Below are 11,040 nucleotides of genomic sequence, written 5' to 3' on the forward strand. Positions count from 1 at the left end.
GACATCAACATAAGAAACAAAGGGTGAAAAGAACAAAAGGGATAAAAAGAAAGAGACCAAGCAAAGAAAACAGCTTTACACATCCCTACTACAGTCCTACTACAGCCCGTGATCCTCCGATTTTTTCTTCTTCCTTCTCTTGCTCATCCGCAAGCCCCCAAATGCCAATGAAGGGTGTACCGGTTCGTGCGCATCAATGTGGTATAATGAGACCTGCCAAACTAAGCAACTAACACGACAGTACTGGGAATGGGAAAAAGAAAAGAAAAGTTCAAAATTAGCATCCTTGCTCCACCCATGCTCGCTTTGGAAAAAAGGAAATGGTAAGGGTAGAAGTCGCGGAGCACTGCGGCTCCGTCGGCTGGGGAAAAATACCCAGCCCTCGCGCTGGTCGTGTTTTGGAGGAAAGAGTAGAGACCTAATCATCGCGCTAAACGGATATTGTACCAAGATTGCTTCGTGTCGACTGGCGGGTGATTTCAACCCTCCATCAAGGTCTTGGGGTTCTTTCCAAGAAGTTCAAGACATCGCCGCGCCAGGCTGACGACTTCGCCTTCGCCATCCTCATTGTCCTCGTCGTCTGATTCGATGTTGCGTTCCGATATGCTCTTGACCATGTTGACAATCTCGTTTGACTTGCCGATGAGGTTTAGGAGGCGCGAGTCGTCGGATTCGAGCAGTTGGAGCAAGGTCCAAATCGCAATGTGTTGGAAGGTCGGATCGCCGCTGTCCAGGAAGCGCTGAAGGTAGCCATGGATGCCGCCGTTGGGCTCGTTCCAGTTTTGCAAGAAGATGGAATAGTCGCCAACTGCATTTGTTAGCCATGAAATTTCTCCAGAATGATTTGACGTACCTTTGGACGAAAGGTTGCCAAGGGCAGCCGCGCTGTTGCCTTGCACCTCGATGCTCTCGGATTCGGTTAGGGGAATAAGCACGTCAAACACGCCCAAGTTCAAAAGGTGGGGTTTCAGCTCATCGCTGAGGGCCAAGACCGCGATTGCGGCAGTCATCTCCGACTGCACCGTCAGAGGAACATTGAGCACCAACTGCTTGCATTTTTGTACGGCGCCAGCCTCGAGGACGAGCTGCTTGTTGCGATCCGAACTTGCGGCCAGGTTGCGAAGTGTAGAAATGGCATGACACTGAATCTCTTCGTTTTCCGTTGAGCCGAGGAGATGTACCAGGGGGCCGAGGAAGCCAGCGTCGATAATGGGAGACTCGTTCGAAGGATGGATCGAAATGTTACGAATGCATGCGACGGCCGAGAGGATCAATGGGAGATAGGAGGACTGGAGGAGACGCAGCAGCGAGGGCAGACCGCGGGCGCGAACAATCTCGAGCTGGTAGCGCTCGTCCGACGCAAGATTACGCAGAGCCAGAGCCGCCTGGCACTGGACCTTGGGTGAAGACGAGTCCATCAAATGTACCAGCGATTGGACCAGCCTGCCTTCTGTCTGCGCCAGCCTCTTGCGATTGTTCGAGTCCACGGCAATGTTGCTTAGGGCTGTGGTGCAGTAGTATTGTACGTCGACGTCCGGCGAGGAAAGCAGCTGCACGAGCACAGGGATCGCCCCAGCGTTGACAAGCTGCTGGCGGTTGTCGTCTGGGCCATGTCAGTAAGCCGACAGGGTATATAGTACCTGCAGCGTGGGGGGGATTGGCTCACCCGAGTGGGTCATGTTGAGGAGGGCACCAGTGGCATTGCGCTGCACACGCATGTCCCTCGACTTGGCCAGCCTCGTCAGCGGAGGAAGGGCGCCCGAACGTGCTATCTTGGCCTTGTTGTCTTCATGCGTGGCAAGATTTGTAATGCAACCAACGGCGTTGCACTGGACCTCGACGTTGGGCGAGTTCATTTGCTTGATGAGGGGGCCCAGGCCGCCGAGCTGGACGATGCGGACCTTGTTCTCGGCTGCGAGACATTAGCACGTGTAGTAGGAGTAAGGTCGAGGGAGGGGGGCATACTGTTGACGGCGAGGTTACCCAGTGCCGCGCTAGCCGCCCTTTGTACCTCGATGTCGCTGTTCTGGAGGAGGAAGAGGATGGGCTCGAGAGTGTCTCTGTCGACTTCTCTGACGTCTGGATGACAGCTGTCAGTCGAGGCGCGCTCGGCGGCGGGCAGAAGCAAGCTCAATGACACACCTCTCTCTGTTATCTCGGCAAAGGTCAAGCTCGCGGAGCGTTGAAGGTCGATGTTGTCCGAGTAGACGAGGGTACTCAGGGCACGGAGGGGGTCGCCGGAGAAGAAGTCGGTCTCGGCTCTCTGCGAAGAAGAAGGGTATAAGCAGGAGGTAGCATGATGGAGCGAGGTTGGGCGGGTACATTTTCGAGATAGCCCAAGAGCTCGGCGACGGCCTCGCGTTCGCTGTCGGCCAGTACAGGGTCGTAGAGGCCATCTTTGGAGCGACCTGTCGAGCGAGTCAGCGTTGTCGGGTCGGGTGGAGCTTTGTCGACGCACCGCCGCAGCAAGAGCTGAAGAGCTTGGAGCAGTAGGTCGACAGACCCATCCTCGCCAGTCTGGGGCGTCAGGCAGGGCGTGTCGGGTCGCAGGAGTCGGGGGTGATGGCGGCGAGGGAAGTTGGACGAGTCGAGGGAGCAGAGTTTTGGACGGGGCGGAAGAGATGGGAGGGTGCAGATAGGGCGGTGAGATTGGGTGGAGGATGGGGATAGCTAGAGGGCGTTGAGGCTTGCGATCGATGGCTGGAGGCCGCCAAGTGCCCAGATGAGGAATAGGCGGTTTGGCGGCAGCAGCAGCAGCAGCAGCAGCAGGCGACGGGACGCACGCAGAGCAGAGCGAGAGAGAGAGCACGCACACAGGCGCGAGGGCAGCAGTCGACTTTTTTTATTTTATTTTTATTTTGGATGCTGGATGGATGGATGTAGCACATGCAGTGCAGTTGATTCGTGTCTACCGTGGCTCTCTCGGTCGGATCGTATCGTATTCCATCCCATTGTATCTCAGTGGTGACGTCGCGCAGGCCACGTGAAGCCACAACTGACGACGGGACCCGACGGCCAGCACGGGCTGTCAGTTATTGTGCTGTATGTAATTGCTTTTTGGCGCCCGTTTGTTCGCCTCAGCTCGTGCCCGCCGGCCGTGCTGGAGTTTGCTGTCCTTCGGGCGGCCAGGGTCCTTTGGAATCGGTCCTTGCTTTGAGGATCTGCTGCAGGGCTGACGTCGAGGATCTGCTTGGTTGGTTTCGCGGACTCTCGAGCATGACGCTCGACTGACTGGCTGACGACCGTCGGTGGCCACTCGCTCGGCGGCGTGCTTCTGTTCTGTTCTGGTACAAGGCACAGGCACTTCACCGTTGACAGCCTGCTGACCTCGACGTTGGGCCTCCCGGGAGCCGCCGCAGGCCGGGTCAATCTCGACGGACAGCACCACTACCACTCGCACAGGCACAGACGCTTGGTCTCGCCCGCTCCTCCCTAGAAAATTTCCCCAGGCGCCTCCCCCACAAAGACAGGTCCAAGTCCTCCCTCCACTCTCCTCGACCTCCTCGACAACGCATCGTCACCGCATCCCGCCCCTCCGCCTCACCTCGCCCTTCGCCAGCGCCATCGCCATCGCCATCGCCGTCGTCCTCGCAGCTCGCCTGGTCCCCGTCCATGCAGCCGCAATAGAGCGGCCCGCCAATCGCACCGCACCCCGCTCGACCGCCTGACAGACGGAGCTTGCTGGCCTGCAGCGCCAAGCAGGCCCTGCCTTGACGACTTGGGTGACTCCTCCAGCGCCACTCACTCCTCTTGCCGTCTGCCTCCACCGACCTGTGGGCTTCCAGTGCCCTCTTATAGCCCTGTGAAATCAATTCCGTCGGCCTTCTCCACCACAAACACCACATCCCGGATTCCAGCTCTGCGCGGTCGAATGGCCCCCGCGGAGCGCTCTCCCTCTTTCCAAAAGCTCCGCCTCAATACGCGCGCGTCGAAGCCTATACCTTCGACCTTCGCCTCCATCAGACGGCATGATGGAGGCGACTCTCCCGGCAGTCCATTTCCAGAGCTGGGCGACGACCTGTGGCATCACAACCGCGCCTCTTCCACCTTGACCAGCGCCGACTTGATCCGGTCTGCCCTCGACCGTGTTGCTCCAGATGTTCATGTTGCCGGAATCCGGGCCCACTCGCAGAGTCCAGCCAACGGCCACCGTCGGCCTTATCTCCAAGAAAATTCGTCTCTTGAGCAATCCTTTCGCAACCGTCAAACCTCAATCAGCTTTGCCCCCCAAGTCATGCTTGAGACGGGCAACTCGCTGCCCATGGACGCCCCGCTTCCTCGTGCTGATTCCCAACAAGACGCGAGCCGGCCACACTATGATGGCGCAAACATCGTCGTTGACCAGGAATATGGCCAGGACCACGAAATCCACCACTTTCGGACCCACAGCGAATCAGACAAGGCCCGCTACGACTTGCAGACGGGCGAGCTGGTCGAGGAGCGCAGACGCCGGCTAGAGATGACTCCCTACAGGACTGGCGAGTCACGGCATCCTCTTTTGCAAGAAACGGTTGACGATTTGGCTCAAGTTGCGCAACTGGAAGAGAGTGACAGGATAGCCTCGTTGACGTCTGGAACCACGCTGTCGACCAACGATGGCACGTTTACGCCTCTGGACTCTTCCATCGAATACCTACAGTCGCCTCTTGCTGCCTCGTCACCCATTGAATTCCCACCAGGGCGTTCGCGGCAAAACAGCAGCGTCAAGTCAAAGAGCATCTACTCGGACAGAGCGAGTCAGCCGAGCAGTCTTCGCAGAAGCGCTAGACGCACGTCTACCCGCTCAGGAATTTCCATGTCGCCCGCGAGCGCATTCCTCTCGCAGTGGGGACGAGACGAGTCGGCAATCGAGCCCGACGAGGAGGGCCAAGAGATCCCCGATCACAGCGGCTACTTTATCGGAAAGCAGATTGGGTTCGGGGGCTTCAGCGTCGTCAAAGAGGTGTCGACCATGGAAGACGGCGTCAAGATTGTTCGCGCTGTGAAGATTGTGCGAAAACAAGTGACGGGCAAGAACGAAGCTGAAAACGAAAAGCTCCAAACGCAGTTTGAGCACGAGGTGGAAATCTGGAGATATCTCAAACACCCGTACATTCTTCCGCTGCTGGCCGTGTACGACACTCCTTTTGCAACCTTTTGTATCACCGAATTGAACCTTGGCGGCACGCTTTTCGACTTGATCCGCGTCAACCGTAGGCTCAAGAAGCAGGGCATCCCCTCGCGCCTCGCTAAGCGATATCTCTATCAATTGGCCTCGGCGCTGCGGTACCTGCACGAGGACGTTCATGTGGTACATCGGGACGTCAAGTTGGAAAACTGCCTGCTCGACATGTCGGACCCGGCAGCAGAGACCGAAGGCGGCAATGTCTTGCTTTGCGATTTTGGCATGGCCGATTTCATCACAAACGAAAACCGCTCGCTTCCATCGCCCATGGAAGAACCAAGCCCGAGCATGGGGCCCTCGGAGACTAGCACATGCCCTGCAGGGAGCATGGAGTACGCCGCGCCAGAGCTGCTCCACTCGCGATCACCACTGTACAGCACGTCTGTTGATATCTGGGCATACGGTGTTGTCGCATACACGCTTCTCACGGGCCACCGTCCCTTCAGCCACAGTTTCCAGCCCGCTCTTGTGATGCTCATCACCAAGGGCGAGTGGGACGAGGAAGCACTGCGCGACGTCGGCGCTGATGAAGACGCCATTGAGCTCATCCGCGGCTGCTTGGAAATGGATTCAGATTTGCGCTGGTCCATTGCAGATGTACTCGAGAGTCGATGGTTCGAGGGCTGCCGCGAGCTGTACGAGGATGTCCAGCGGCATTGGATCGATTCGGCTTGAATGCTGTTGGAGCATCATCGACTCATCTCCTTTCCTTTTCTTTCCATCTTTTTTCACCTTTGTGTCTTGTTCATTGTTGCAAAATCTTGGAGTCAGCATCGGAGGGCAAAAAATATCGATACCCACGCTCGCACGCACGCCTAGCCAGTCAGATACCCTCTTCGTCGTTCTTCGTCTTGTGGGTTGTTGTTCCCCAGCGACTTGCACTTCGATACCCACCTTACCTAGCTACCTTTTGATCCACCCAACAATTCCTCCATCTTTCTGCTTGGCACTTTTCCCACCTCAAACCACATCTTGCCTTTTTTTGTTCTCGATATTGACACGCACGGGTCATGAAATTCTCGTCTTCTCCGCTGCCTGTTCTACTGTCGCTGCTGGCCGGAATTTGTCATGCTTCAGGAGTCTTCGGGGATGCGGGCGAAATGTGGTTATAAGTGTCTTCTCTTCATCTTTTTGTTCCTATTTTGACGAATGACTGACAAGCGGAAATCGCTGCCCAACTCTACTGCCGACACGTTTCGGGTGGAAGTTTTTTTTTTTTTTTTTTTTTTTCCTTTCTCTCTGTCCATCAAGGTTTTGTTGTACCTTCCCTTCTTGCGCTCTTTTTGTGTTATTTTCTCTATCGTCCTGGATGTTTTGTTTTTTATTTTCTCTCATCTGCGACATTACCTGTATCGCTTGCTTTGGGCATCACAGTTCTGGGGGGTTGTATAAGGCATTCACCCACCTTGTCTCTAGCCGTGCCGGACTTCTGGCACATACATACAACCTACATACATATCAACCATGTATTGAATCATGAGCATGCGTCTGTCAACTGTACTATGCTTGCTCGATACACCTACGCCGCAAACGACCTATACAATTCAGGTCGGCATTACTGGCGACTAGGACCACCGCTGGCTTCATTACATCTGATCAACATCTCAACACACATTCACACCAAAATCCTACGAATTCGTTGAAGCGCGTCTGCTCCCACACAGCCTTGTCCCAGGAGCGCCGTGTGATTGGGAGGGGAATGCTGCGGGTGAGAAAGTAGACCGGGGGTGGGGGCAGCGGGGTCAAGGATGGGGTGAGCGGACCAAATCGACCAATGGATGCGTCGCCATGACTCGAGCGCGGGTTTCGAAGATGGGTTGGCGGACCGAACGTTGGCAGGATGTGAACAGTCAGTGTCTTTGCTTGTTTGCTTGCCTATGTACTTGTCGGCAAAGCGATGGTCAGTGAGGACGACGCGGGCGTCGCGCGGTCTAGCCGCATCCGGCCATCTTGTTTGTCTGCTCTGCCAAAGGAACCAAGGGAAGCGACAGCCAGCAGCAAGACGGCGGCCAAAATGTCAACGCCCCAGGCAGGCAGGCAGCCCGCCAAACGTTCCGGTCTGGGGTAAATTACATAGGCACGCACGGCAGCAGCACCGCACACGGCGTCCGCAGTCTCTCTGCCTGCGTTTCGAATCGAAGCTGGGCTGCTCCACGCTCTGGCTCTCTCCCGCCTTTCCCCGCAAACACCCCATACGCCCATGCGCCCATTGGCCGGGGTCCGTGTATTTTGCCGGCGGCGAATTGAAGCTTACTTTTGCGACTGACCGACAAAACTGACTTGTGGAGTGCCTTGGCTGATGATGGGCTGCTGCTGCTGCTGCTGCTCTGCCCGCTGTGTTTCGTTGACTCGTTCTCGCTCACTGGCTCTTGCTGGCTCGCTGTCCGCCGCCGCCGTCATCTGTGGTCGGATGGCTTGCTTGCCTGAACCGCGTCCATGCCGCATGCGTGCGCGCTCGGATTAAATACCTGGCCTGGGGCCCCGTCGTGGCCGTTGATATACAGCCTTGGCTTTGGCTTGTCGATTCTTGTCGTCTTGCCCTAGATTCCGTCTGTCGACCTGTTCGCCTACCTTTGCTCTCGTCATACTCCTACTCACAGTGCTACCAAGTATCCGCCCATCCCACTCGTGCGTTGAGTGAGCATCGTAAGTTTACACATCTTCGTTTGTGGAGCTTCGTTCTTGCGACGGCGGCTGCGCTGTGTGCGAATGGTCTTCCAGCCCTGTCGCCTTCTCGTCGCGTGCCAGCTCGCGATGCTTGTCGCTGTCAAGACGGGACGAGCGATGCTGAGCGACTTGGCCGTCCGCTGGCAGACTGCCCGTCAGCTCAGCCTCGTCTACCCATCTCAATCCCTTCCCTTCTGCTTCCCGCTCTGTCGCTTGTGCGGCGACGATGGCGTTAACTCTTGACTGACTGTCCAATGGAAATTCGTCCACAACTGCGGCGAATTCCCCCGACTCCACCAGTAAAACGCTTTAAAAATGGGCGAATGCACTTCGGACGACAAGAGCCTCTGCTACGTGCCCGCGCCGAGCACGAGGCATGAGCTTGGTATCTTGTTTGGCTTCCTAGGTGAGTTGTCCATCTAACCCACTGTTTGCCGCACCCTCGTCTTCGCCTCTCAAGAGCCAGGCTGGTCGCCTGGAGCGCCGCAAAGCTTGTCCGCTGGCGATCGTCCTTGGGAATTCTTGGACGCAGAGCGCCCGTCTTGGCTTGGTGTTGGCTCTTGATTCGAGGCTTGGATTCCAGATATGATCGGAACCCGTCCTATCAGCACCTACTTCCTCTTTCTTGTTCGGTCCTGTCTGACCGTAATATCACAGGCCTCATGATTGTCTGCATGTCCGTCTACGCCGTCGCCTGGAACGTCGGCAACAGACGCAGCCTCCAGAAGGAAGCCGACCGCGTCGCGGCGCTGCGCGCTTCCGGGCACTTGGACGAGATCGAGAAGAGCCGCCTCGGCACCGGCGAGGGCGCTTAGATTCGGAACAAGACGCCGTTATGGGGGGTTTAGACGGAAGAGGCCTGCGTGCTGGTAATGCCGAGCTGAGGGATTCAAGAGCGGAGGGGATTCATGAGATACCAATTTGGAGGCCAGAGTTTGTCGTTTTGCGCGCCGCACGCACTCACCCGGCGGTCTTCACGTCGACGGCTCGACGGGAATAAGGTCGTCTCGTTTTGCTGCGGTGGTCCGGAGGTACACGTCCAGACCATCTCCGGCATGCCGGGTCGGTCCTTCGCTCTCGGGCAGAGCTCTGGCACTGGCGGCCATATGGGTCTGGCGGTCTGCGGGTGATGAGCTTTCAATTGATTCTGTTTAATCGAGATGATGAAATTGACGTCCTTGACTTGCTGCAGAGGGTCGCACGGCCGGACATTGCTGCTTGGCGCAATCACGATGGTTGACTTAGGCTCCTGCTGGCAGAGAGCGAGCTGCGCAGGGCGGGAAATTGGCGAGAGACAATCCGAGTGGTGTTTGATGTGGCGGGAGGTCGCGTGGTTGCAGGGACTCCACTCTGTGTGGCGGGCAGCGAAAGGCTGCTGGTGGAGTTTCTCTCTCTCCCTGCCTCACATCGCTTCCCCAACGCCGCCACTATCTCGTTGCTAACCTGCCTCTCACAGCCTCCATTCCATTTCGCCATGACGGCTCACTTGTAATTGTGACATCCATTCCTCTTCCCCTTCAGTCTCCACTCCACAACTCTATGCCTCCACAAACTTCTCACCTTGATGACAGACTGGGCGCCGCACGCACACGCGCCATGCGCTCAACTTCTCCCAGGAGCGCACCTCTCCACCTCTGACCGGTCAAGCAAGCATCGGACCCTCTCGCGACGGACCCAGCAGCTTGTCCGTCCGCTCCCTCGGCCGTTTCACCTGCTCCCCAAAACATGACACCCCACAATTCGATGCGCAACGGCGCCTCCCACAGACGCACATCACCACTCCATCCGCCGTCACGCATGTCCTGCTTCACTCTCTGTATCACATCTCGCCTGGGCTCGTAGCTCATGGCAGCTGTGAGCGAGCAGCCCACCTTGCCCGCAACCAACTCCGACCAACGACGCTGCGCGAGCCCGTGCTCATGTCCGCCGTGGATGCCAAAGCTCAGGTCTTTAACGTCGCCCCCATCCGCACCGTTTGCTGGACAGCCCCCTGGCCCCGCCCTCTCCAGCAGGTGGTCCGCACGCTGTTTCAAGCACGCCGCCCGGGGGAACTTGAGCCACTCCTGCTGAGAAGGTGTGTGGTTTTAATTGTGTGGATGGATTCTATTTCTGGGCTTACGTAGCCGCTCGACGCGTGCTCCGCCGGGACTGCGCCGCAGGTGTGATGCGTCGAGTGCTGGCAACCTGGAGCACGCGCGTGGTGGAGGACTCGTCTGTCTTGCTGCACGCAAGGCCTTTTGGTAAGCTAAGGGCTTGGATCAATTCCTTCCAAAGTCCTTTTCAGCATGCGGGCCAATTCTATTCAACACCATGTTGAGCATCAGGTCTGCAAGGTAACGTTCGTGAATTATTCCTCGGTGGGCCATGGAAGAGTCTAACTTCCTCTTGTCGACTTTTGGGGATACCATGCTCAGCCGCCTATTTGCTACCGGCTTCTATTTGGAACACCTTGTCGCCAACTTACAGTGGCCAGTAGTGGTGGCACTTTTGCATACGTCATTCGACGCCGCCGTCCCTCAGCCACAGTACCTGGCTGCATCACCATAGCCTGTATCCAACCGTCCTAGCCCGGCCTCCTACTCAATCTACAACGGCCCTCTGCCTAACGGCGGCACGTTCCGCGCTGCCGTGGCCCGCTTTATTGTGTACTCCACGGCATCTCCGCATCCTATATATATCCGACTCGTGGACCCTGGTATTGAAAGGGTCTTGGAGAGAAGCGAGCGAGCCAGACATGGTGGCGCAGCTTTCTTCTTAACTGGGGCATTTGATATCAATGGAAAAGGGTCTCACGGGCAGCTCCAGCGCTTCCACATTGAGACCTTCTGAAAGTCGCTACAAGGCGCCAACAGACTGCCTAACACCGGATTATGACACCATCTCTCAACGCCCAGCGGTGTCGTCTCTCTACTATAGAGAGAATTCGGAGTCAAAGCACACCGCCTCTTTCTAACGCGTCATGCCCTCGTACAGAGCACAGCCAATGTACTCACTCCCAAACACCGTACCGCCGCGCCGTTTGCGATTGTCCTTCCTTCACTTGGACAGAAAATGCACAAGCGAGATCGCCTCTCTAGCCCTTAGCTTTCTGCCCCTTTCATGAATCAACCCACGGCTCGCAGATACATCCAGACCTCACTTTCTCCCACGCATCGACCAGGCTAACCAGATATGTTTACGAAGCGGCGCAACACCAAAAACTTACCCAG

At 56.8% G+C, this 11,040-nt stretch overlaps 3 protein-coding genes across 3 annotated transcripts; 2 read left to right on the forward strand and 1 right to left on the reverse strand.

The window, feature by feature from the left end:
* Positions 1–205: 205 nt before the first annotated feature.
* On the reverse strand, positions 206–2,614 carry J3D65DRAFT_133801 (armadillo-type protein). Its single transcript, XM_066793925.1, has 7 exons — positions 2,459–2,614; positions 2,323–2,408; positions 2,143–2,263; positions 1,966–2,079; positions 1,667–1,912; positions 854–1,603; positions 206–808 (listed from the first exon to the last, which is right to left on the reverse strand). The coding sequence occupies exons 1-7, from the start codon at positions 2,505–2,507 to the stop codon at positions 480–482; spliced, it is 1,695 nt and encodes a 564-aa protein (XP_066650801.1). The 5' UTR covers positions 2,508–2,614; the 3' UTR covers positions 206–479.
* A 1,257-nt stretch (positions 2,615–3,871) lies between these two features.
* On the forward strand, positions 3,872–5,839 carry J3D65DRAFT_560789 (serine/threonine-protein kinase-like protein DCLK1; the record flags this gene model as incomplete). Its single annotated transcript, XM_066797483.1, has 2 exons — positions 3,872–4,333; positions 4,421–5,839. The coding sequence occupies 2 exons, from the start codon at positions 3,872–3,874 to the stop codon at positions 5,837–5,839; spliced, it is 1,881 nt and encodes a 626-aa protein (XP_066650802.1).
* Positions 5,840–7,670: 1,831 nt separating this feature from the next.
* Positions 7,671–9,021, forward strand: J3D65DRAFT_639357 (uncharacterized protein). The gene is made up of 3 exons (XM_066801703.1): positions 7,671–7,713; positions 7,775–8,237; positions 8,489–9,021. The coding sequence occupies exons 2-3, from the start codon at positions 8,147–8,149 to the stop codon at positions 8,644–8,646; spliced, it is 249 nt and encodes an 82-aa protein (XP_066650803.1). The 5' UTR covers positions 7,671–7,713; positions 7,775–8,146; the 3' UTR covers positions 8,647–9,021.
* The last annotated feature ends 2,019 nt before the right edge of the window (positions 9,022–11,040 follow it).

This window comes from Phyllosticta citribraziliensis (genome assembly GCF_038025025.1).
Source record: "Phyllosticta citribraziliensis strain CPC 17464 chromosome Unknown J3D65scaffold_13, whole genome shotgun sequence".
Lineage (NCBI taxonomy): Eukaryota > Fungi > Ascomycota > Dothideomycetes > Botryosphaeriales > Phyllostictaceae > Phyllosticta > Phyllosticta citribraziliensis.

Bases quoted from the DNA above. Each gene is read 5' to 3' on its own strand.
- J3D65DRAFT_133801 (XM_066793925.1), bottom strand. From the start codon at position 2,507: ATGGGTCTGTCGACCTACTGCTCCAAGCTCTTCAGCTCTTGCTGCGGC. The intron at 2,264-2,322 runs GTACCCGCCCAA...TCTTCTTCGCAG, and splicing joins TCTTGGGCTATCTCGAAAAT to AGAGCCGAGACCGACTTCTT. The intron at 1,913-1,965 runs GTATGCCCCCCT...AATGTCTCGCAG, and splicing joins GGGTAACCTCGCCGTCAACA to CCGAGAACAAGGTCCGCATC.
- J3D65DRAFT_639357 (XM_066801703.1), top strand. From the start codon at position 8,147: ATGGGCGAATGCACTTCGGACGACAAGAGCCTCTGCTACGTGCCCGCG. The intron at 8,238-8,488 runs GTGAGTTGTCCA...GTAATATCACAG, and splicing joins TATCTTGTTTGGCTTCCTAG to GCCTCATGATTGTCTGCATG.